Source organism: Triticum urartu, chromosome 2A (genome assembly GCF_056163025.1).
Source record: "Triticum urartu cultivar PI428250 chromosome 2A, HENAU_Tu73, whole genome shotgun sequence".
In the NCBI taxonomy this organism is placed as follows: domain Eukaryota; kingdom Viridiplantae; phylum Streptophyta; class Magnoliopsida; order Poales; family Poaceae; genus Triticum; species Triticum urartu.
The window spans coordinates 131,546,021-131,570,108 of record NC_141874.1 but is presented as its reverse complement, the minus strand read 5'-3'; the positions used below and the strand labels follow the sequence as shown (position 1 = coordinate 131,570,108).

At 44.1% G+C, this 24,088-nt stretch overlaps 2 protein-coding genes across 2 annotated transcripts; both read right to left on the bottom strand.

The window, feature by feature from the left end:
- Positions 1-8,393: 8,393 nt before the first annotated feature.
- On the bottom strand, positions 8,394-11,355 carry LOC125536313 (SPX domain-containing protein 6). The gene is made up of 2 exons (XM_048699507.2): positions 9,191-11,355; positions 8,394-9,090 (listed from the first exon to the last, which is right to left on the bottom strand). Exons 1-2 carry the CDS (start codon positions 9,389-9,391, stop codon positions 8,587-8,589), a joined length of 705 nt encoding a protein of 234 aa, XP_048555464.1. The 5' UTR covers positions 9,392-11,355; the 3' UTR covers positions 8,394-8,586.
- An 8,125-nt stretch (positions 11,356-19,480) lies between these two features.
- Positions 19,481-23,985, bottom strand: LOC125536311 (uncharacterized). The gene is made up of 2 exons (XM_048699502.2): positions 22,886-23,985; positions 19,481-22,186 (listed from the first exon to the last, which is right to left on the bottom strand). The coding sequence occupies exon 2, from the start codon at positions 22,031-22,033 to the stop codon at positions 19,853-19,855; it is 2,181 nt and encodes a 726-aa protein (XP_048555459.2). The 5' UTR covers positions 22,034-22,186; positions 22,886-23,985; the 3' UTR covers positions 19,481-19,852.
- Positions 23,986-24,088: the final 103 nt, after the last annotated feature.

The following is a 24,088-nucleotide window of genomic DNA, read 5'->3' as shown; positions in this document are numbered from 1 at the left end:
ACTCCATTTTAGACCATCTTCATATTCATCTTGATCTTCTCGAAGAGAGCGATCTCACAGTGACTTTCAATAGTAAGTTTGAATTACTCTTGACATAGCTTCAAGCCACTCTTTATAAACGTGCCACTTTTGAGCGTCAACAACTGATAGCCTCACTTGTCTGGATTTTAGGACTACGCGCCCTAGTTTCATGTTTTCTTCTGCACGTTTTCGCATCGATTCACAAACCTGAGAGCCCCTTTCTCTCCTTTTGAAATGCAAATTACCACGGTATTTGCACGTAAATTATCATGAATGAGGGGTGTATATTACTATATTATTTACATAGAAATTGCCGGAGTATGTTTTTACACAACCTTTTCCCCGTGGTGAAATGTTACCGTGGTGTTTGTATTTAAGTTATTAGGTATGAGGTTCATATATTACCATGTTATTTACGCAGAAGTTACGAAAGAATATTTTTCAACAACACCCCCTGAGGGTGTCTCGGACTAAGGGGTCCTCAGGCTGCCGGCCTATCTCTCATGGGCCGGACTGATGGGCCGCTCTTGATGCATCGAAGGAAGGCCGGACTACATGCGACCCGTGCTCCGGAAGGGAACCTATGAAGACTTGGCATATCCTCCACGTCTGGTTGGCGAAACCGGCATGTTTATTCCCTGGTAGTGACCACCTAGATCCCCCTGATGTCTATATAAACCAGAGGGTTGAGCCATAGGAAGGAGGAGAACCATCATCACCATACCCACTAAGGGTTTAGTTCATCCGATCTCGTGGTAGATCAACTCTGTAACTGACATACAAGACATCAATACAATCAAACAGAACGTAGAACCTCTTTGAGAGGGTCCGTAGCTGGGTAAACACTGTCTCTATGTTCCCTGTTACCCATCAATCTAAACTCCATGGTTTGGGAACCCCTTCCCAAGATCCGTCGGTTTTGACAACGACACCACCCCCCCCCCCCCCGGCATAAAAAATGTTACCGCGGTGTTTGTACTTAAATTATCAGGTATGAAGTCCGTATATTACCATACTATTTACATAGAATTTGTCGGGGGAGGTATTTTTCAACAACCTTTTCCCTTCCTTGGTCAAATTTACCAAGGTATTCATATCTAAGTTATTGATTATGTGTTCGTATATTACCGTGCTATTTTCACATAAGTTACCGTGGGTATGTTTTCAACAACTTTTTCTCCCCTTGGTTAAAGTTACCATGGTGTTTATATGTAAGTTATCGGGAATACGGTTCATATATTACCGTACTATTTTCACATAAGTTATCGGGGTATGTTTTTCAACCACTCCCCCCCCCCCCCCCCCCCCGCGCGCGCGCGCTTTGGTCAAGTTTACCGTGTTGTTTGTACGTAAGTTATCAGGTATGCGGTTCGCATATTACCGTGCTATTTTCACTTAAGTTATTGGGGTATATTTTTCACTAATTTTTCTCCTCCTTGGTCAAACTTATTGTGGTGTTTCTTCGTAAGTTATCGGGTATGTGGTTCGTATATTACCTTGCTATTCACATAAGTTACCCCAGGGCATGTTTACAACAATTTTTCCCTCTTTGTCATAGTTACCGCGGTGTTCGTACGTTAGTTATCGGGTATGTGGTTTGTATATTACCGTGCTATTTTCACTTAAGTTATTGGGGTATGTTTTTCACTAATTTTTCTCCTCCTTGGCCAAACTTATCGTGGTGTTTCTGCGTAAGTTATAGGGTATGCGGTTTGTATATTACCGTGCTATTCACATAAGTTACTCGGGGGTATGTTTTCAACAATTTTTTCTACTTGGTCATAGTTACCGCGGTGTTCGTACGTAAGTTATCGGGTATGTGGTTTGTATATTATCGTGCTATTTTCACTTAAGTTATTGGGGTATGGTTTTCACTAATTTTTCTCCTCCTTGGCCAAACTTATCATGGTGTTTCTGCGTAAGTTATCGGGTATGCGGTTCGTATATTATCGTGTTATTCACATAAGTTCCCCGGAGGTATGTTTTCAACAATTTTTCCCTCTTGGTCATAGTTACCGCAATGTTCGTACGTAAGTTATTAGGTATGTGGTTTGTATATTACCGTGCTATTTTCACATAAGTTACTGAGAGATTGTTTTTTCAACAAAAAATTTCGCTTGATTAAAGATATCATGGTGTTTGTACGTAAGTTATCAGGTATTACCGTGCTATTTTCACATAATTTACCTGGGGTATACAATTTGTATATTACCGTGCTATTTTTACATAAGTTATCAGGAGTTTTTATGTAAGTTACTACGGTCTAAAAGTTATTATGGTGTTCGTATGTAAGTTATCGGTTATGCAGTACTTATATTATCATGTTATTTATAGAAAAATTATCGGGGTATATTTGAAAAAAAAAACTACGTCGAATGTTAACATGATGTTCTGGATGTAAGTTATCAGGTCTGTATTGCTTTAAAAACCATGCTATTTAAAAATTACTGGGTATGTTTAAACAACTTTTTTTCCAGATCAAAAAGTTATCGCAGTGTTCTAGATGTAAATTATCATGCTTATATATATATATATATATATATATATATATATATATATATATATATATATATATATATATATGGTCGCGTTATTCGTCACCCTGGGTGAGGAATAGTTTACTATTCTTCACCCCCCTCTATTTTACCATCAATGCATCATAATTTTACGTTCCGTAAGTTTTGTCTTATTTCCGACGCAAAAAGGGACCATAAGAAAATATATAATCGCCGTAAAAAATATTTTATGTTATGTAAAAACATAGTCTAATACACATAAACAACAAATTTTCTTGTCTTATGATCTATATTTTTATTTTTCTTACGTCAAATTTTATGTAGTGAATCAATAGGAATGTAACTATTTGAATTCGAAACGTAATTTAATTATGAAATGATCGTAAAATTACCTCGGATGAAGAATAACCTATTCTGCACCCTGGGTGATGAATAGTAACACTATATATATATATATATATATATATATATATATATATATATATATATATATATATATTACCGCAGGGCATAATTGCAATAACTTGTTTTTCAAGTCAAAAAGTCTTCATAAGTAAGCATACGATGCTTAAAAAAATTAACCCGTTGTATTTTGTAGGTGCATTTGTAAAAATGAAAGTAATATGATAACAATCTTGCCTATTTTTCGGCCCAATCCAACAGCATGGCCAATCTCAGGTTGGTATGCCTGCACACATATAGGACTCGACGCGTCTCCTCCATCGTCCTAAACTTTCACCCAAGTCTCTGCAACTTCACGGACCTGAACATCTTCTCATCTCCTACCTGAATGAACCTGCCAACTTATTGTCATCGTCGTCAAAATCCAGAGTTTACACCCGGTTTGCACTGTGCACACATCAATGTACGTACAAATCAAGTGATGGCTTCTTACTTGTTGGACGTTCCCATTGAGCTTGCAAACCACTCAGAGTATTATCCAGCTAAAACTACCACACGCTCCAATTCCTGAAGAAATACAAAACAATAAGTAAGAATGTGGAGAAGCATGAGAACCCAGGACAACACCTGTAAAAGCACACCAGCTCGAGGCGAGCCCCAAGGATCCCATCAAACATGGCGCCAGATGACGAGGCCGGCTGGGCGCCACCGCCCGCATCCTCGGCGCCCACCTCGGCCCTCATGGCGTACTCCTCCAGAACGTTGGCGCCTCGTGGAGCAGGAGCTCGTGGGGCAGCGCGGGAGGCGGAGATCCGGCGACACAGCTGCAGATCCGGTACAGGAGGCGGCCGGAGGTGCACGTTGACGGCAGCCGGTGACATGCATAGCCGGCGGAAACGGCCGTCGAGAACGGACGCACCTGCGATGTGGGGTGGGGAAGGAGAGGAGGGATCCAATCAACGCTGAGAAAAAACAGAGGATGAGCGTTGCGATTCGATGGGGATCGAAGGGCCAGGGAGTCAGTTTTGAGAAAAAGATGTGGCGTGCCACATACATATTTTATTTTTTAAATGCTTGATTAATATTTTTATATGCATGATCAACTTTTGTCATCAGTTTTTAAAACATGGTCAACATTTTTACTGTACACATTTAATATATTTTTAAATATTTGATTAATATTTTTCAAATATATGTTCAGCATTTTTCAAATGCTTAATTAACATTTTTATATACATGATCAATTTTTTCATAATTTTTTATACACATTTAACATTTTTCAAATACTTATTCAACAATTTTTTAAATGCCTTGATTTACATTTTTTTAATATATGATAAAAAAAGATACACTTTGTTTTTTGTATACATGATAAGTATTTTCTCTATACGCCCTTAACATTTTTCAAATGCTTGATCAACATTTTTCAAATGTTTTTTGTAGATTTTTTTTGTAATATTTATATGTATACAAAAAAATAAAAAAACAAAGCAAAAACGGAAGAAAGAAAACGTAAAAAAATCACGGTTGTGGCATCCCGTGCATATGGGCCGGCCATCTCTGACTGCCCCTTCAGCGAGGGTTCCTTTGGTCTCGGCTGGCAGCAAGACATCGGGGCGCTTGAATTGGAGGTTTAATCTAGTCTGTTGGCACATTTTTAGTCCAACCTCGCCCAGCCATGTACGAGGAGGTGGATAGCTAGTCTATATAGAGCGCGGCCCCAAAGGAAGCTAGCCACACAGCTAATTTGGTGACACATTTCGCAAATACAGTATAAACCAATTAGGCAATTACCAAACCAAAAAGGATCAACCGAATTTTCGGTTTCCTGTTTTGGGGTGTCTTTCTCGGTTTGCATCTTTGCTTACTGAATTTACAAAATAACCGAATGGTAAGAATGAATTTTCGGTTTATACCCCCTCCCTCCAATCTATATATTCTTTCACCTTCAGCATTGATCACATCAAGACACGATGAACACACGCGCATAAAAAACTAATAGCCAAAGGCGCATGCTGTGCCCTTATTTTCTCTCTCTTTATTGCTTTTCTTTTTTCTCTTTATTGCTTTTCTTTCTCATTGAAGAAACTCATCTTCACTAGTTTACCGCCCCCACATAGTTGAATTTGATTCTCCCGTCGAGACACATAGACGACCTGGACACGCTTCATCTTCAACGCCTCCTCATAGAAACGAACACTTGGACAAGACGATGCTGACACGACGACGATCGACCGACCGTGCTAACCCGCACGACTCCTTGACTCTAACTCCTGCGAACGACGATCTTGATGACTTTCCGGCACTGCACCTCGACACCACCGCTCCCATCAAAAATAATCTTCCACCGTCTTGCCAACGACAGCCCGCCGTCTCCCTCCTCGTCGCTGCACCACCCAGCGACTATATCGCCTGCCTCGAGGCGCAAGTACGATCGCCACCCCGGGGCAAGCGCAACTTCAAATCGACTTTGCTCTGATACCAATGAGGATTTGGCTCTTGTAGACACAAGTTTTGGAGCCTCCTCGGTCTTCTGTTCGTGAATGGTTCGAGGGAATTCAAGTACGAACTACTCCGACTTGTCTTTTTTCATTGCAACTCGGAGTTCGTAACGATTCTATCTAAACCGTTATTGCATCTTCATAGTGTTTCTGGCTGATCGTAGGATGATTTTTTTCTAATATGTTTCCCAACATTGCATACCCAGCTGGCGCAAACAACCATCCGGAAGGAAGCTCGTACCGGGCGGAAATCGGTGCTAGAAGGCTTAACACAATCATTCATGTAACCTGACAACCAAACTGTAAGGGGATGAGCAACCCCTCCTCTACTACTCGAACGCGCCCTCATATGCGCCTTCTAGAGTACGCATAACGGGGATCACCACTTTTGTATTTTCTACCCTCCATCAGTGCAATGATACGCTTCGTGCGTATTCACGAACAAAATAAGATTTTTTTTCCAAGAATCTAACATAAAAACTGTTCGCAATTGCCATGCCCCACAATAAATGGTCACTATCTACTAGGGTCCCTTTTTAAGCCCTGGACAGTAGAACAATTGTTCCACGGTAATTATCTGTAAAATAATAATCAAGTGTGCTACAATGGCATAGAGAAAATAGAGGAAAATAACACAAAGAACTGTCTAAGTTAGAAATTCAAATTAACCAATGCAAGCTCTAGGAACTGCTTATCTTTTTCTTTCCATTTTTCTTTACTTATGCCTGGTTTTTGCTGGGTCGGGATGCTTATCCAGTGATGTAAGAACCCATCATCTCTCTCTCTCTCTCTCTTTTGCGGGGAAGAACCCATTATCTCCATCACTTTCCACAGATGTTGGCATGTTTTGCGCCCCCTTTTCAAGGTTTAAAATTTTGGATTGGGGCAAATTTCCAAAATTTCAGGTATCTCAGAAAGTCTTGTCAGAATTGTATTCTTTAAAAATCTTCAGTTTACGACTAATTTTCACCAAAATCTGCTTCGTATGTGGTGGCGCCACCATTTTAATCCCTTCTCTAGAGAAACAAATTCAAAAAGGGAGGTGGCATTGTGCGATGCATCTGCTGTCATCGTCTAGGGAGTAGTAATAAGCAAAGACTAATCGCCGGGGCCTGCTGTGCCTGGCGCCGTCTCACTCTCACCGACAGTTTTCCTCGTATAAAACTGCCATCCATCAACTCTCTGCGTCCCTTTCAAATGTATGTGGACCTGTATGTAGATGCAACTTGGCGTTCTCCTTGTTGGAGTTTTGGCATTTCCGAGGGATATCCTGTGTTCGTCCTTCGGCAAATACGTGGGCTTTACTTCACTTCATCATCATGTGCCATCAATCTAGAACAAGGATATTCCTCTCATCTTCCAACGAGAGGAACAGAGGAGATGCCAGATGCGTGCTGTGCGTGAGGAGTATTTATGTATTATCATAACCTCTGATTACTCATCGCAACCATTTTGTAATGAAAACCGGCAAAGCCTCGTATAATAGTCTTAGGTTCTTAGTAGGAGGGCAATCTTGAAAACAGACACTGTTAACGACCATTGATGTCGTCTTATGGCCCCTTCGCGACATTATTACGGCATATTCGTTCGGTCAAAGGAATCATCTTGCGCTTGCGTGGGTCGAGTTTGACAGAAATATTTCTCTAATCACATAAACCCTGTGCGGCGAGCGGTTTGTTCATTATCATTCTGTAGTGTCAAAAACGCTTCTGACTGGTGTGATCTGAAGATTCTGAAAACAGCAAGGCCGGATCATATAGTCATATCACACCAGCTATCAACGTCCAACGTTTTTGCCCTGATCTCTTGCCACTGAATGATTTGCTCGCTCGCTGTTGAAGTGTTAATTGTTAAGCAATGTAGCTTCTTCATGTTAAGAATACCCATACTGCAAAACATGAAGGAGTGACCAGCAGGACAATGAAGAAGATCAGGGGTTCCCCCCCCCCCCCCCCCCCCCCCCCCCCCCCCCCCCCCGCACACACACACACACAAAAGAAGAGAGAGAACATCAGGGTTCAACTGGCTTGAGCTGATTGCCGCGGCGTGCACCGGAGGCGGTTTTTCAGAGTTGAGTACTTTCAGGACATGCTTCTTCTTTCTTGTGCAGGAATTAATTTTATGCCTCATGTAATTTTATTTTTATTTTTGCTTTGTGCATTCTAATGCATGGACCATTTTTCATCCATTATCTAAAAATAAAAACAGACACAACTTGTTATCTCATTGTCTGAGTTGTAGCATTTTGTAGGAATGTCTAGCAGTTTAGTACATCTTCCTTTGCCCCTACCTGCCATCGATCCTGGAGCGGGAATATACCTACACTCTTCCAACATGAGAGGAAGAAAGAATCGATAAAAACAAAGAGAACGGCGCGGACTATGAAACTTGTTCTTACTCGCTGCAACAATTTTTATGACAACGAGTTGGTGAATCCCCAACCAAAACAGCAGGCTGTGCACATTGACAATAAATAGTTTATCTTCGTCGCTTTTGATGCGGTCTTTTGGCCGCTTCGCTACAATATCAAAGGTATATTCGTTTCGGCGAAGGAATCATCTTGCGTAGCTCGAGTCTGACGGAATTGTTTCTCTAAACATATGAGCCCTCGGTGTCGATTTGCTTGATCCAGTCACATAGCAATATCACCTTCAGACTAATGGATTAACTCGTGATTGGTCTGAAAATTCTGAAACAGTATAACCGTTGGGGAACGATCGATTTCTGTTGGACGTTTTGCCTTGGCCTCTGGACTCATCAGGAGCCAGAGATGAAAGAATTGCTAATCTGTTTCTTAGAAAATTAGAACCATAATTTTTCTTGGGCATCATGGCAGTTTGAATTAGATTTAATTTTCTACGACGCACTCAACCATATTTAAGCAGAAACTCAACTAGATTTGACGCTCGGTCAGTGTCCCGACAAAGATTTAGGAGCATAATGCACAGGAGTATGAATTTGTATGCTCACATCTTGTTACCATCTTAATTCTTACACCAGCATGTGGTAAAAAGAAAAGGAGACAAAAAAGAAGTTAGAAACTACAGATAGCCAATTACATATCTGTGGGCTGTGGCTGTGGTGGCTGGGGAGACCACCAAGAAGAGGCCGGCGGGGGCCATTGGACGGGGAATGGGGGGCGGCGGCTAGAAGGAGCGGAGCCAGTCCGAGTCCGGCAGGTTGAGCGGCGGCAGCGAGTGGCGGCCGCGCGTGGAGCTGCCGCTGCGCACGTCCTGCATGGCCAGGAGCGCCGACACGGTGTTGCGGAAGATCCTCTGCTCCGCGGCGACCAGGGCCTCGCGGTCCCGCCGCGCCGCCGCCTGCCCCTCGCCGGGCGCCGTGGGGAACACCGCCTCCATCATGGCCTCGCACTCCCTCACCATCAGGGACACCGCCTCCGCCGTGAAGAAGGGCTGCACCAGCACGGTCTCGATCACGGCGAGCCGGATCCCGGCGCCCGTGCGCTTGTCGTACTTCTTGAGGATCTTGGCCAGGCCGATGTAGTTGACGCTGCTGTAGTTGAGCAGCAGCACCATCTCGCCGTGGAAGTTGACGATCTCCCTCCGGATCGCCGCGATCTCCGCCTCGTGCGCCGACGCCGGCACCGCCGGCTTCCTCTCCAGCGCGCTCCTGATCGCCCCCTGCAACTCCTGCTCGCACACACACCACCAAGAACGCACAGACCGTCAGAGAAATTCGCAGGGCAAGCGAAGCCATCGGGTCTGGACAGTGATCAGCGCATATACGTACCCGGTGTGTGATGATGAAGAACTCCTCCTGCTCGATGAAGAAGGCGTTGATCTTCTCGATCTCAACGTCGAGGCGGGCGACGAACTCGGCCGGCGAGACGGCGCCGATGACGGGCTTGAGCTCGTTGTAGCTCAGGAACTCGTCCTTCCACGCCGGGAGGCTCTGCTCGATCTGCCGCTTGAGCCACTTTCCGAATTTCATGGCGTCCAAATCAATCAAGAGATCACCGACTGCCTTCTGCTCGATTGATCCCCAACCGATCGACTGCTGGTGATCAACTAATGACCTCGTCTCCCCGAGGGCAATGCAACAACATGAAGGGGGGCAAGCGGTGGTGTTGATGGATTAATGAGGGGTGAAGCGGCGACGAGTGCTGGTAATATAGGCGCGGCTACCGTACGTACGTGGTTAGTGAGGTAAGCGGTTGGGGAGGAAGAGGACGGGGACGTTCTTGGAATATTTACCGGCATATGCTAAGCGTGGCAAGGGGCGTGAGGCGTGGGGCGGTGTGCGTGAGGCCGCGCTATGGGCACCCGGTGGCTGAGAACCTTCTGTCTGCTCACTAGCTTAAAATTTAATATCACTTTGTACCTCGTTTGTCTCTCAAGAGTTAAATTTTGTACAATCAATTTTTTACCCTAAAAAAACGATTTCATAATACTTTGATTGAATTTGAATTTGATTTTAAAAATACCAATTCAAATATTTATGTATGCATGTCGCATGAAAATGGAAGATACTATCTCCATGAAATCCCGATGTTTAGAATCTGAACCTTGTATTCGCACAGAGAATTCACTCGAAATCATCTGAAATTTGACCACCATTGTCCGCGTACAAAGAAGCTACTTTGAGCTTATCGGTAGGCCGAACCAGACAAGTAGTAGGTTTCATAACGCGTCAGTATTTAAATTTATACCTTGTGTCCAGACTATAAATTTTCCACAAAGTAGTTTGAAATTTTTACGAGTAGCGTTGTTTAGGTATTGAGGAGCAACTCTGGGCATATTGGCGGATCATTTCGTGCAATTGAGTCCCACAAACTTCGATATTTAACTATTCAACCTCATGTTTACACCATACAATTTTCGTAAAAATTGTTTGAAACTTTGCGGGCTCTATTGAAATACATAGCAACTTTGAGCCTATGGGCGGATCATTTTGTACAAGTGCGCCTGACATGCTTGTACTGAAGATTTTTGTAAAACTTCGGTATTTAGATGTTTAACCTTACAGTTACAGTTACATTATAAAATTTTCACAAAAAATAGTAGGAATTTTTATGGGCACTCTGATGCGCAAACTGGCAAAGGCTTATGCACTAGTTAGGGAAAAACAGAAACTGTTGAAGGCTTATGCACCGTCTAGAAAAACATTGAACTTAGATTATTTATTTATTTATTGAGTGCCTGGTTGGAAACCCAAGTTAGAGGGGACGAAGTAGGGTGTGGACGTAGCGATTTTGTGTGGCGGGGATGAGAGAGAGGAGCGGTCATTGGTCCTGGGAGGACGGATAGAGAAAGAGTGGTGACTGGAATCCGGATCACACAAGGAGCATATTCCCGCAGGGAAACCGTGGGTGCAGCAGCGACTTTTGTTCCCCAGCAGAACGGGGGCACTGCACTGCTCGAATTGAATTGAATTGTATAGTCGCGTTCGCACGTAAAGGAGGGGCGACGAGAGGGAGATTCCACAGGATCTTCTCTTCTTGTTGGCCTCGGAGTTATGTGGCGGCCTCGCCTCGCCTCGCCTTGATTATTTTCATGTTTTCTCAAGCTCACTCTAGACTAGTCTCCGGTGGGGTGGGTGTGGGTGTTTCCTTCGAAATGAAATCCGACAGTTTCTTAGGTGCTTCAGTGGTGGGCTGCCGGATGATCCTATTCCTTCCGAGAGAGGAACGGGTCCAGAATATTTTATGGCGTTATAAGCTTCGCGTGAGGGGCACTCTCCCCTCACCGAGTGGTATTTTATCCCGTTCAATCCAACATGGATTACAGATGGGGGCTGGATAGTGGCACTGGACGAAAAGTTGGGCCAGTCGATTTTTCCTGGACCGTCCGATCTAGACTCTAAAGCGAAAGATCAGACGGCCTTCTACCACCACCTCCCGCCCGGCGCCCGCCACTGTTCATCGTTTTCCCCAAATGACCCATGGCCGCCCGTGTCAGCCTCGTCGTCGTGATGGGCCACCTCCCCGCCATCCCTCTAAGTAGGTGACCATCAGATTATTTTTTTATATCCAATGAACCTGCATCCCCTCCCCTCCCCTCCCGCACCCCGAACCGTTAACCTTCGAAGTCGCCAGGGCTATGGCTCGTTCCTGGTCAAGGCCTTGCCGATGTCCCCAGGGCGAGCGTACTCGCTATGCTCGCCCCAATGCTGTCGGCGGCGACCTTGATGCTATGTTGCGCCTTCTTCTTTCTTCCCAACACTGATCCAAATTCAATTTTCAGGCAACTTACTTCCAACTAAATTGTTATATATGGGTGTTCAATAGTGGCCCGGTTTTCCACTGATTAATTGGGTAATTCAATTTTTTTCTTAATTAATGGATAGAGCCCTAAGGGCTCCAATTTTCCTTCTTTCTTTTTTGTGGTGATGCTTTGGGGGGAGATATTCAATATTTATAGTGAGCATGACGAAAACCAAAATGAAAAGAAGAATGGAATTCATGTTGAACTACCAAACCAAAACCAACCAGGAATATTTGCTAGTTGCTACTGCCCACAGAAGAACATATTTCTAAAAAAAGAATATATCCAAAACTGCAAAATGTAGTTCTGCAAGCACGGTACCAACAAGCCTTGAAAAAGAAAACAGTGTACCATATAAACATGCAGAACCGCTCAATTGACATAATATATATTTTTTCCTTTAAGATAATACTCCAAATATATATTCCCTCCCATATAAAGGATGGCCCTGAAGCCTAACCAGTTCCCAGTTCATGGTTTATTCCGGAGCATATCCACGGATATCACGCTTTTGGTGTCTCATCACAAAGTGATGTTCTTCTGCCCTTTTTATACGTCATCATTCTAAAGCTATGTACAAGTAGATACTTAGACTAGAAACAGTTCAAGATGGAGGCAACATTTGTTAGTGCAAAGCTCTGAATATATTATAGTTATTCCACCTAGAGGATTTGTGCTCAATTATTTTGGAGATGAGGCTATCCTAGTAAACCTTTTGTAGATATTCTTATCCTGGTGAGAAGTAATTGTTCGTTATATATCATTTGCAAGAACAAATGACCTATTGTTCCATCTTCATTATACAAAGTAGTACAAGTAACTGTTGGTTAACCACATTTTCAAGGTGCTGATTGCCACTGGACAGCCAAAAAAATGAAGTAAACAATATGAGAGACATGAATTGATGTGCTTGGATCTTAATCTCATGATTAGAACACCTAAAACATAATCAGAGATCGGGCACTCACGAGAAGGAGTTGAGATTTTTAGGGAAGAGGAAGCAGCAAGACTGACAGTCATGTAGGGCGTCGCCAACACTACCATCTTTGTTGGCTGGTGGGGCATATGACCATTCAAACCTCCTTAGCTATGTTTTAGGATCGGTAGTTAGGAGTATAGGGGGTTTAACCCATAAAACGTGTTTGTGCATGCGCGCCAGAGACGCTAAGGGACTGAAACCAATTTTGGTTTTGGGTGCCAGGATCACACATGTGCGTAGGGGAAGAGACATTTCTCCCCCACTTTCTCTCAGTTTGCTATACCAGGAGATCAGTTTTAACATTCTACCCCTTTAGCATAAGGTTAACAAGCAAACATCATAGGCCAACTCTCAATAGAAATAACAGACCAAAATAAAGTATTACAATGACAAAAGAAATGTCACTGAACCTCAGTACTTACAGTACCATATCTTGAAATGAAAAGCATAATACTTTATGGGAATTGGTTTATTTGACTGCAATCAAAAGGATCTCTGGACCTATGCCTGACAACATAACCATAGAAGGGTCAGTGGTAAGCCTTTAGCAAGATGAACCGCAAAACTTATAAGACAAACATCCCATGTTTAATCTTGGTCTATTTTCCACAACATTAATAGTGTCAATAGCTTTGTTAACACAATTGACCTGTTATTACTCGCATAGGCCACCTTACGAATGCAAGTCGCCATCTCCATCCACATATTGTCCGTATCCCCTCCTTCCTCCCAAGGGCCCTCCTTAATGACCCTCTCCTTGAACGCATGAGCTACCTCCCCCTTGAGCTTCCACCACTTTGTTCTAGCGACTGTGGCACGCTTATCCCGCTGGACACGAAACCGAAAGTGGAAATCAGCAATCACAAGCTTATGCTGAGGGACAACACTCTCTCCAGGTATCACCTTGTCTAGGCACGCACGCCTATCTTCTCTTCTTGAGAGCATGAAATCAATCTGGCTAGAGTGTTGATGTAACGCCCCGAGACCGTTGCGCCATGTGTCTTCCAGTTATTCGTTGTTGTTGCCATGTCATTCGTTTGCGTGTTGCATCTTGCCATGTCATCATCCGCATTGCATCGTCATGTTTTCAAAACTTGCATCCGTCCAGGTCTCCCCGTCCTCTCCGTTGTCCGTTCTGAGCCCAACCACAGTCGCACGTGCCCGCGGCATGTCCGAAATATTATTTTATAAGTGGCCGGGAAATGTTCTCGGAATGAGATGATAGTTGGCGTGCGGAGTTGTTATGTTGTCAGTAGACCGCCTGCCAAGTTTCAGCGCATTCAGAGCTCGTTTGATAGCCCAACCATTAAACTATAGCGGCAATAGTAGCCGGTCTTTTCGTCGGACGTTTTCAGTCTCCGGAAACCGTGCCGGGTTGCATTCCTCCTCTTTCCTCGCAGACCACCTCCTCTCTACACAGCCCACTGTCCCCACCGACAGCCCATCTAAAACCCCTCCTCGCGTCCGAAACCGATCGATCTCGATCCGAGGGTCCAAAAACCCCTCCTAATCCCCCTAACCCTAAACCTTCCCTATATATAGACCCCATCTTGCCATTTTGGGCAACCTAGACCCAATCCACCTACCCCTAACCCTAACCCTCAGCCGCCGCCACCTCTCCCCTCTGCTTCATTTTCCGTGCCCGGCCACATCGCCTCCGCCACTTGGCGCCGTCCTAGTGGCCAGCCGCCACCACGCAGACGCCCACAGCCAACAGGAAGGCGCCACGCGTCATCCCCGCGCCCCACTTCGCCGTGGCCCTGCCAGGCCCATCCGAGGCCCGCCCCGGGCCGATCTAGGCCCGAGGCGCCCGCGTCCTGCACCGCCGCACGTCCCATCACCTCCTTGTTCGCGCCGCCTAGCTCCCGAGCATCGCCGCCGCCTCGCTAGAACCCCGCCTCATCGGACTTGCTCCCGCCGACGACCACCAGGCTAGCCGCCGCTCCCTGCTCCCTTCCTTTTCTTCCGTCTCTCTTTCTCTCTCTGATCTCAAGCTCTCTCTCTTTCCTGCAGGTTCCGCGCCACGCCTCCCCTAGCTCTCCGTGCCCCGCCGCCGCGGCCAGATCCGGCTGAGAAGCGCCAGATTCGGCCACCCGCGCTCCATTCCCAGTGTCCTCCGCTCGCCGGAGTCGCTCCCCTGCCGCCGCCCACCTACAGCCGTCGCCGCTGTTTTCCCGTGCGCGAGGAGGACGAGCGCCCAGCTCGCAAACCTCCTCGGCCGCTCGCGCGCACATGGGCCGCGTGGGCCCCGCTAACCGGCCCAGGCCGCAACCGCAGCTGCGCCAAGGCCCAGCGCCATCCTCCCTCTCCACTCCGCGTCCAGCCCAGCTCCACCACCGGCCCATGAGGCCCATGGTGAGAACAGATCCGGCCCGACACGTTTTTTTTCAGTTCTGGACGAATTTCCTATTTATCCAGTGTTTGGCAATTTTACAGAATAGTCCCCCTAGATCATGCATTTAATAACTCACAAATGGTGCATCGGATTAAAACAATTTATATATGTAACTTGACTAGAATTTTATCTAGTTTCACAATATCCAACTTTCATGCATGTTTGAAATGTTTAAACTGTTGTTTGCATGTATTTGCTTAATTGCCATGCTAAAATACTTTAATTCATAACTAAATAACCGTAGCTTCAAATTTAATAAACTTTATATGTCAATGGGGTAGAAAATTGCCTAGTTTAACATGGTGGCATCACTTTGCATGTTTAACAACCCTAAAATTGTGTTTAGGGCAGAACAGTACCAAATCCATTAATATGCACATGAGGATTTTCTAGACTTGTTGTTTGTTGTTCCGGCCTCATTTAAACTTGCCTAGATAGGTAGTTTTCATTTGCTTCACCTCTTGCCATGTTAATCAACATTTAATATTGTTGGGTACATAAACGAGATCGAACTAAATAACGTGAATGTGGTGTTCCGTCAATATGCAACTCGTTGCATATTGAGCTCCACTTAATTTGTAGTGTTGTTTGTTCACTTTGCCATGCCATGCTTCATTAAACCGGACATGCATCATACTTGGTTGTGCATCATGCCATGCTTATGTGAGGGTTGTTTGCTTCTTTCCGGTGTTGCTTCTTCAGGTTAGTTCCGATAACGTCGCGTTTGTGAGGATTCGTTCGACTACGTCCGTTTGTCTTCTTCATGGACTCGTTCTTCTTCCTTGCGGGATCTCAGGCAAGATGACCATACCCTCGAAATCACTTCTATCTTTGCTTGCTAGTTGCTCGCTCTTTTGCTATGCCGCGATACCTACCACTTGCTATATCATGCCTCCCATATTGCCATGTCAAGCCTCTAACCCACCTTTCCTAGCAAACCGTTGTTTGGCTATGTTACCGCTTTGCTCAGCCCCTCTTACAGCGTTGCTAGTTGCAGGTGAAGATGAAGTTTGTTCCATGTTGGAACATGGTTATCGTTTGGGATATCATTATTATTATATCTTGTTTACTTTAATGCATCTATATACTTGGTAAAGGGTGGAAGGCTCGGCCTTATGCCTGGTGTTTTGTTCCACTCTTGCCGCCCTAGTTTCCGTCATACCGGTGTTATGTTCCTTGATTTTGCGTTCCTTACGCGGTTGGGTTATAATGGGAACCCCTTGACAGTTCGCCTTGAATAAAACTCCTCCAGCAAGGCCCAACCTTGGTTTGCTACCTAAGCCTTTTTCCCTTGGGTTCTGCAGACTCAAGGGTCATCTTTATTTTAAACCCCCGGGCCAGTGCTCCTCTGAGTGTTGGTCCAACTTGTCAGCCGCCGGTGGCCACCAGGGGCAACTCTGGGCTGGCCTACTGGAATCTTGGACAATCCGGTGTGCCCTGAGAACGAGATATGTGCAGCTCCTATCGGGATTTGTCGGCACATCCGGGTGGCTTTGCTGGTCTTGTTTTACCATTGTCGAAATGTCTGGTAACCGGGATTCCGAGACTGATCTGGTTTTAACCAATGACTATGTATACTTGCTCCCTTATGACAAGTGAAGCACACATTAGTTCTAAAGTGGCAACTTTGCAAATCTATGTCAATCATGGCACTAATGTACCATGTGGCTTATGATTATAATTCTGATCAATGATGTTATAATCATGTGCCATGCTTTGTTAAGTTCTTCTCCATTTTCTATCCAATAGTAATGCGGATTAGAATAAAAATATGTACTTGTTAAGACATTACACTCTGGAGCATGATATATGTTCTACAAAAATAATGTGCTCATGGGAGCCGGAGCCTAGGAACACAAATGTTGAGGAGAAGCGATCTTACGTACTAAATATCCATGAAATCTTTTTTCATATTCATCATGTGGAACGAGGACTATGAAATCCCAAATACAACACCTAGTGTTGAGCCTCTGCATTAAATGTTAGTGGTCTTTTGTCATGTAGAATGAAGACTATGGGCTCTACTGATGTATGGAACTTAATAGAGTTTTCTAAACGAGTTAAAATGGTAGGGTGCAAATGGCTTTGGAAAATCAAACATGACTCATGAGGAAAATCTCAAAAGGTTCAAACGAAGACTTGTAGCGAGGCGTGTAATAAAGAAAGAATATATTGATCGTAATGACATCTCTTCTCTTGTATCGACTAAGCAATTGATGATGTTTGTGTTATCATCATGGCATGTTTTAATTTTGACTTCATTAAGAATGTTTTACGTGGCTAAACTAGAAGGTTTTGTCATGAAAGAAAGGTAACATAAATCATGTTGTCTAAATAATTCAAATATGAACTAAGATGAGCATTCAGACAATGGTACCTTAATTCTAGGAGGGGGGTAGGAGTAAATTCACCATCAAATTCCATTGACCAACCAAGAGTTTTCCTATCTCCCAATTATGACACAAGTGATCTTGGTGATGACTCATGCATTACTTGTATGGAGATTCACCGGGACATAGGCCCAAAAGAAACATAAGTCCTATTATACTGACATAGGAGTACATCGGCATGGTGCAAAAGAAACACATTATACCTAGCTTAGAGAGGCGAAGACCATCCACCACCACCGGCCACCGCAAGGTTGTGCCGCATGCATCCTGCATGTCTGTTGACCAACTCCTCGCTGCTGGGAGGCGCACAACCATGGGACTCTGCTTTTCAACTATGGTAATGACCCAACACTTCCACTAGAGTTTCATATAGGTGCACTAGCTTAGGATAGGTAATGAAGTTAAACCTAAATCTAACAGTAATTGATGTGCACGTTCTCTTGCGAAATAGCATGTCATATTCATGTACCGGGCTGCACTATATAAAAGAACAGTATTCTCTTTTCAAATGGTCAGATACAGGTGGCAATAATGATGTTTTGGCTCTTGAAATAAATAGCAGCCATGAAGAGTAACAAACAAAATGATTAAAATGTACCCATGAAATTCAAAGTTTTAGAAAGGAAGATTCCACCCCTCAATTGTTTACAGAATTAATGGAATCAATCAACCAAACACACTTGTTATTAGATTTACATCTGTTAATACAAATTTGATTCCCCCAATCATGCGGCTTAGTTCAACGGTGGAAAGCTGACAGCATTCACTTGTGTCTTGTGACATGAATTGTTATGTACTCCCTACGTTCCATAATTCTTGTCGTGGTTTTAGTTCAAAAAATTGAACCTGTGAATTGTTATACTTCAGTACTCCCTCCGTTCCTAAATATTTGTCTTTCTAGAGATTTCAACAAGTGACTACATATGGAGCAAAATGAGTGAATCTACACTCTAAAATATGTCTATATACATTCGTATGTGGTAGTCCATTTGAAATCTCTAAAAAGACAAATATTTAGGAACGGAAGGAGTACATGGCAATATGAATGTGAACACAGACAGAGACCAAAACTATATGATTTTTCTATCACACAATAAAATACATGATATAAAGAAAGTGTGATGCTGAAGGGAAAGAGGAATATGAAGCAACATACAAGTTTCTCAGCCTCAACTGCGCAATTCTATTCAGAGCACGCCGAGTGCCTTCTCTCATGCTTTCTGCTACAAGTATAATAGCCTGCACCTGGCACATTAGCACCATTTAAGTATCACCAACGAGATGGAAACTTGCTGGAATATGATGTAGAATTCTGAGCAGAATCTGCTACCTCTTCCTCTTGAGCGGTACTCTGAAGATCAAGATCGTTTTTGATATGTTCATCCACAGAAGTCCATGTAACACGAAACCCTGATGAAAGCATTGGCGGATATTAACACAAGCAACTCAATCGTCCAAAGGAAGATGCAATCCAACAATTTTCGTCAGAAATATTGCTGCAAATTTTGAATGCTTGTACATGCAAAAACTAACCCAGTAGAGATAGAAACATTGAATGGTATTGAAATGATGGACAAGAAGTAAACTTGGAATACATGCACCAGAAGGATGCGGAAAAGGTAACAAATACATACTTACACTGTTCTTTATATCTTTTTATTAATTTTTTGTCGTTTTTGGACTATATTTTGCTCAATTTACCGAACTAAAACTAAATCCACCTAAACTTTCAACGGGAAAACAGATGTACAAATCAGTATGCGTACAAAGAGGGTCCAAAGGTGCTCTGATTTCATTAAACAACAAAGGTATGTATGAAACTCACCAACTCATACAACGACCTATTAGCTTAAGATATTCTAGGTGCAGAACATTTCCCTGCAGCATGGTGTAATACCAATATACCATTTCAAGAGGTTCCTTTTCTAAGGTTGGCATGGAACCAAGTGGTGTAGAACACCGACAGTAGAATTTCAGTGTAAATAAGGACTGGAAAAAAAAGGAAAACAATATAACAGCTGCAAACCTGGTGAACTGTAGGTTATCATATACATCTCTGAGATTGCCTAGATGCTGCACAGCACTGTTCACTTGACACACGGACACCAGTCTAGATCTGATCCTGGGTCTGTAATGACATGCTGTATGCCAGATCTCATCAATCACGGCTGCTCTCTGCCTTCAGCTCAATGAAAATGCTTGTCAGTTGACTATCAAATAAGAAAACTGAAGGAACACGTGGATAGACTGAATGAGCTTATGTCTTTAGGCCACTTTGATACACAAAAACATCGCAATTCTAGTATCACTTGTACAAGCTCGCTACAAGCGCTGAGAGCTGCTCACTGTATACCAAGTTATTCAACCACCAGTGAATTGTTGAAAGTAGTCATTCACAAAGTTCATAGAGCTCAATATGAAAACTTATGATATATCCTTCTCTTCCTGGGAGTCCTGAAAACTATCTCCATCATTGCCAAATCCCAATATACTACTCAGCTTGTCATCCGGTGTAATGCCTGCCTGGAGCATACTGTTATACATCATATGAGCTTTCTTCTCATCTCCAGTTTTGCAGTATCCAACTATGATATCTGTATAAGTTACTACAGTAGGTGAAAGCCCCTTATTTATCATTTCTTCCATCAACCACTGCGCACCATCCATCGCAAGCACTTTACTAAACCCACCAATTAAACAAGTATAGACAAAAGCAACTGCTGATAAACCCCCTTTCTCCATCTCTCTAAAAATTTCCAAAGCTGCCTTCATGTTTGAACGCTTACAATAGCAATCAATAAGAGATGTATACAAAATCCTGTCTGGTGTCAATCCTTCCCAAATCATATGCTTAAACAATGTCACAGCTTCAGAAAGTCTGTCATTATGGCAAAGACCATTTATTAGGCTAGTATATGTGAATATATTAGGCTTTGTACCCTCATCCAACATTTTATGAAACAATCTGAAAGCCTCATGAAATTTCAGTGCTTTCACACAGCCATCAATAATAATACTATAAATGTAAGTATCTGGAACGCAGCCTCTTTTTATCATGTCTGCGAAAAAGGCCCACACATCATCGCATTTGTTGACCTTGCACAGACCATTTATGATAACTCTGTACATACAAAGGTTGGGAACAATTCCAAGCTGGCGTACTTTGTCCAGGAATAGGAGGGCTTCATCAATCATCCCTTCTTTGCTGAAACTGTCAACTAGAATGGTGCATGTCACAATGTTCGGGCTTATTCCCTTCTCAAACATGAGTTCGAATACTCCCAATGCTTCTTTGAGGTAACTATGTCTACAGAATGCATATATCAGACTAGTATAGTTGTAAGCATCTGGAATAAAATTATGATGAACCATGTTCTTCCAAAGATCATACACAACCTCTAGATCAAAATGTTGGCAACAACCATCAAGAAAAATGCTGTAAACTATGTGGTCATGCTTGACACCTTGTTCTTTGAGCCTCCTAAACAGGTCAAATGCCAATTCAACCTTTCCAGCTCTGCAAAGACCATGCAAAAGTGAAGTATAACTGACCAGAGTAGGAGCAATCCCATTTCTTACCATTTCGACAAGCACGTCATAGCCTGCCAATAGATCCCCTTGCTTACATAACCCATCAACTAATATACTATAGCTATGGGCATCTGGGATAAACCCACCCTTCTTCATCCCATCAAACACCTCCATGGCTTTCTGAACCTGTTCCTCATGACAGAAACCATGAATCACAGCATTGTAACAATAACTGTTGCGAGGGTAGCCTCTCTGACAAAGCATTTGAAGAAAGTTCCATGCAGATGACACATGTCTGGTACGGCAAAGCCCATAGAGGTAAGTGCCATAGGTTACCGCATTCGGTTTCACGCCTTTCATTTCCATTTCACATAGAAGCTCAAAAGCTTCCTCCAAGCATAACCTATCTCCATGTGTATAAGCACTCATCAAAACTGAATAAGAGTACACATTTGGTGACGGACCAGAAGTATTCATGTCATCAAACAAACTCCTCGCAGACATGATTTGATTCCTCTCCACTAAACACTTCAGCAGGAAGTTGCACAACTGCAGCTCAACTCCAACCTTCTTGGCCTCAATGTAAGTGAGAAGAGCATCCTCAAACATTGACAACTCTACAAAAACCCGAATGACTGTAGCATGAACTTGTAGTAATGTCATTGACACACCCAAATTACTGACCAACATAGGTGCCAACTCAAACAACTCTGGGCCGACACTTCCACAGTAATCAACAATGCTCCGCATGAAGCACCGGATCTCTCTGATTCTTCGCGGCAAGAAGGGTTGCATAAGCAATGCAAACAGCCCAACTGACCGGGATAGCCCATATAACTTCACACACTCCCTGAAGGTAATTTTCCTGGCCTTGCTCCAGTTTGATGTACAAACTGCTAGTGTGATCAAGGGAGGAAGGCACTGGTTTTTATACTCGCTGCAAAAGAAGCTTCCAGCAGGTTCTTGATGATCTAAGCTCTTCAAGCAACAAGCCACAGAGTAAAGTCGCAATGCCGGAGGGTAGCTTCTTTTCACAAGGGCTTGACGCATGAAACTTAGCACTGCTCGGTGCATAGAGGAGGGCCGCCAATCCCCTCCTTATACTGACAGCATAAGCCGAAGAAGGAAGAATGTCCACTACTTTTGTACTTCATGGAGCAAACTTCCTTGAAAAGTTAACGGTGAGGACCACCCAGGAAATAATAGGACAAGTTACATGAAAATTTCCTGCAAAAAAAAACGTTGTAACTGTTATCCTCAGTGTCAAGGCTCACTTAGAGCAACAAATCGAAGCTTTCTGTTTTCAAAACATATGGTGCAGGATTAAATTGCCGGGAACCATTGTACCTGATTAAAAGCACCCAACAAGGAATAACATTTAAAGAAGGGAACAACAGTGGAAATCTGTCTGTAGCAAAAAAAAAAAGGACTCAAACATGAAGGGAAAAAACGGCAGATATAGCGTGTTTATTGTTAGAGAGCAGCTACATCCACAATGAGGACTTAAATCATGCAAACATAGAAGGATATTATTTCGGCAGAATTAATTTGTACACAGATGTTTTCAGCAGGGCACGGTTCAGAGTATATCCACCATTGCTCCTGACAGAATATGACATTACAACTTGGGCCAGATGAAGCTGGGAGCACAAATATTGCAATTTAGGCATCAAGGGTAAATTATATGCAGTCGGATGGAAAAAAACCTAGGCATCTTATAGGAAAAATCTCCTTGCCAGTACTCACTACTACTCCCTCCGTCCCAAAATAAGTGACTCAACTTTGTACTAATTTTAGTACAAAGTTAGTATAAAGTCTATTTTGGGACAGAGGGAGTACAACAGAAATGTGGCCTAGCTTTGCATAATAATGAACACTTGAGGGCAGAAGCTGTGGAGCCAGGATTGCGAAAGAGCCGGGGCGAACCTTTTATTGGGAAATCTACCCGAGCCAGTTAGCGCAGCTTCTATTAACAGTGTATAGGTTGAGGATTTGAAGGGAGACAGCCTGCTGTCGCAGCTCGCCGCCGGCACGGCAACCTCTCATCGTCGCTCCGTCGCCATCGCCGCGGGAAATGGCTGATGCCCCCCCCCCCCCCCCCCCCCACTCCGGTGAGGTCCTGCGGCGCCTGGCCCGTGGGGGGCTCCCAATCTCGGGCACCGAAGCAAGGCGCGATTGGGGAATTACCGCAGCCCGAGCCGGCGCGTCCCCCGCTTGGCCGCTGATTCAGTCATGCGCTCAAGCTGCCGGCCGTCGCCCCGCAGTCTCGCCGCTAGTGGCGCAGCCCAACATTCACGCCGAGCTCCGCCGCCGCCGCGCGCCCTCGCTCTGCTGGGGTTTAACGAAGTTTTTGTTGGCCTCTCCTCCTCGGCTAGGTATGCTGGGAATCCAACGCAGCTGCGGTTTCATCCAACGGACACGGTCCACCGTTGCAGCGTGAGCGTGACAGATGGGAGCCGCTGCAGTAGCGTCACTGCCAGGTGGGCCCGCGAGACACCGACGAGGGGCGTAATTGGCGTGAACCGTCCAAAACTCGAATGACTAGCATGAACTTGTATCGATATCGTTGAAGCACTGGATCTCTCTGCACTAGTGCTTAACTTAATACTAAGGTTCCCGTTAAAAAAAATCGGCTTATTTTTCAAGCCGCCAAAAGAACTGGCCCTAAGGTTAATTTGCCGCAGAATACATCGCGTGACCCCGATGTATAGCTGTGTTTGGTTGGTGGCTTATGACAGGTGCAGCTTCGGTCAAATTTTGGGCGGCGGCTAGGAGGTCAAACTCGGTATGGCCAGCAACGAGTCAGCCATGGAAGTTGACCACGTGTTAGCACCAGTTCACCTTGACCTCAGTCCAGAATTGCATCATTCTCTGCGTGGTGCAAGTCACATGGTTTGACTGTGCGGCCACAGTCACAAGTCGAATTTCTCATTCAGGTCCCCTTCAGGGACCCGGCTTGAGTAGTAGGCCTAGCTCCGTGCCTTGGCACTTTTCCTTTCTTTCTTCTTCTTTTTCTTCTATCCTTGATCTACGGATCATCGCCTTTGTCACTTTTGCATCTGCTCCGTGCTTAATATCAATGAGAAACCAACCATGGCTGGGCCTTTCAAAAAAAAAACAGTCACAAGT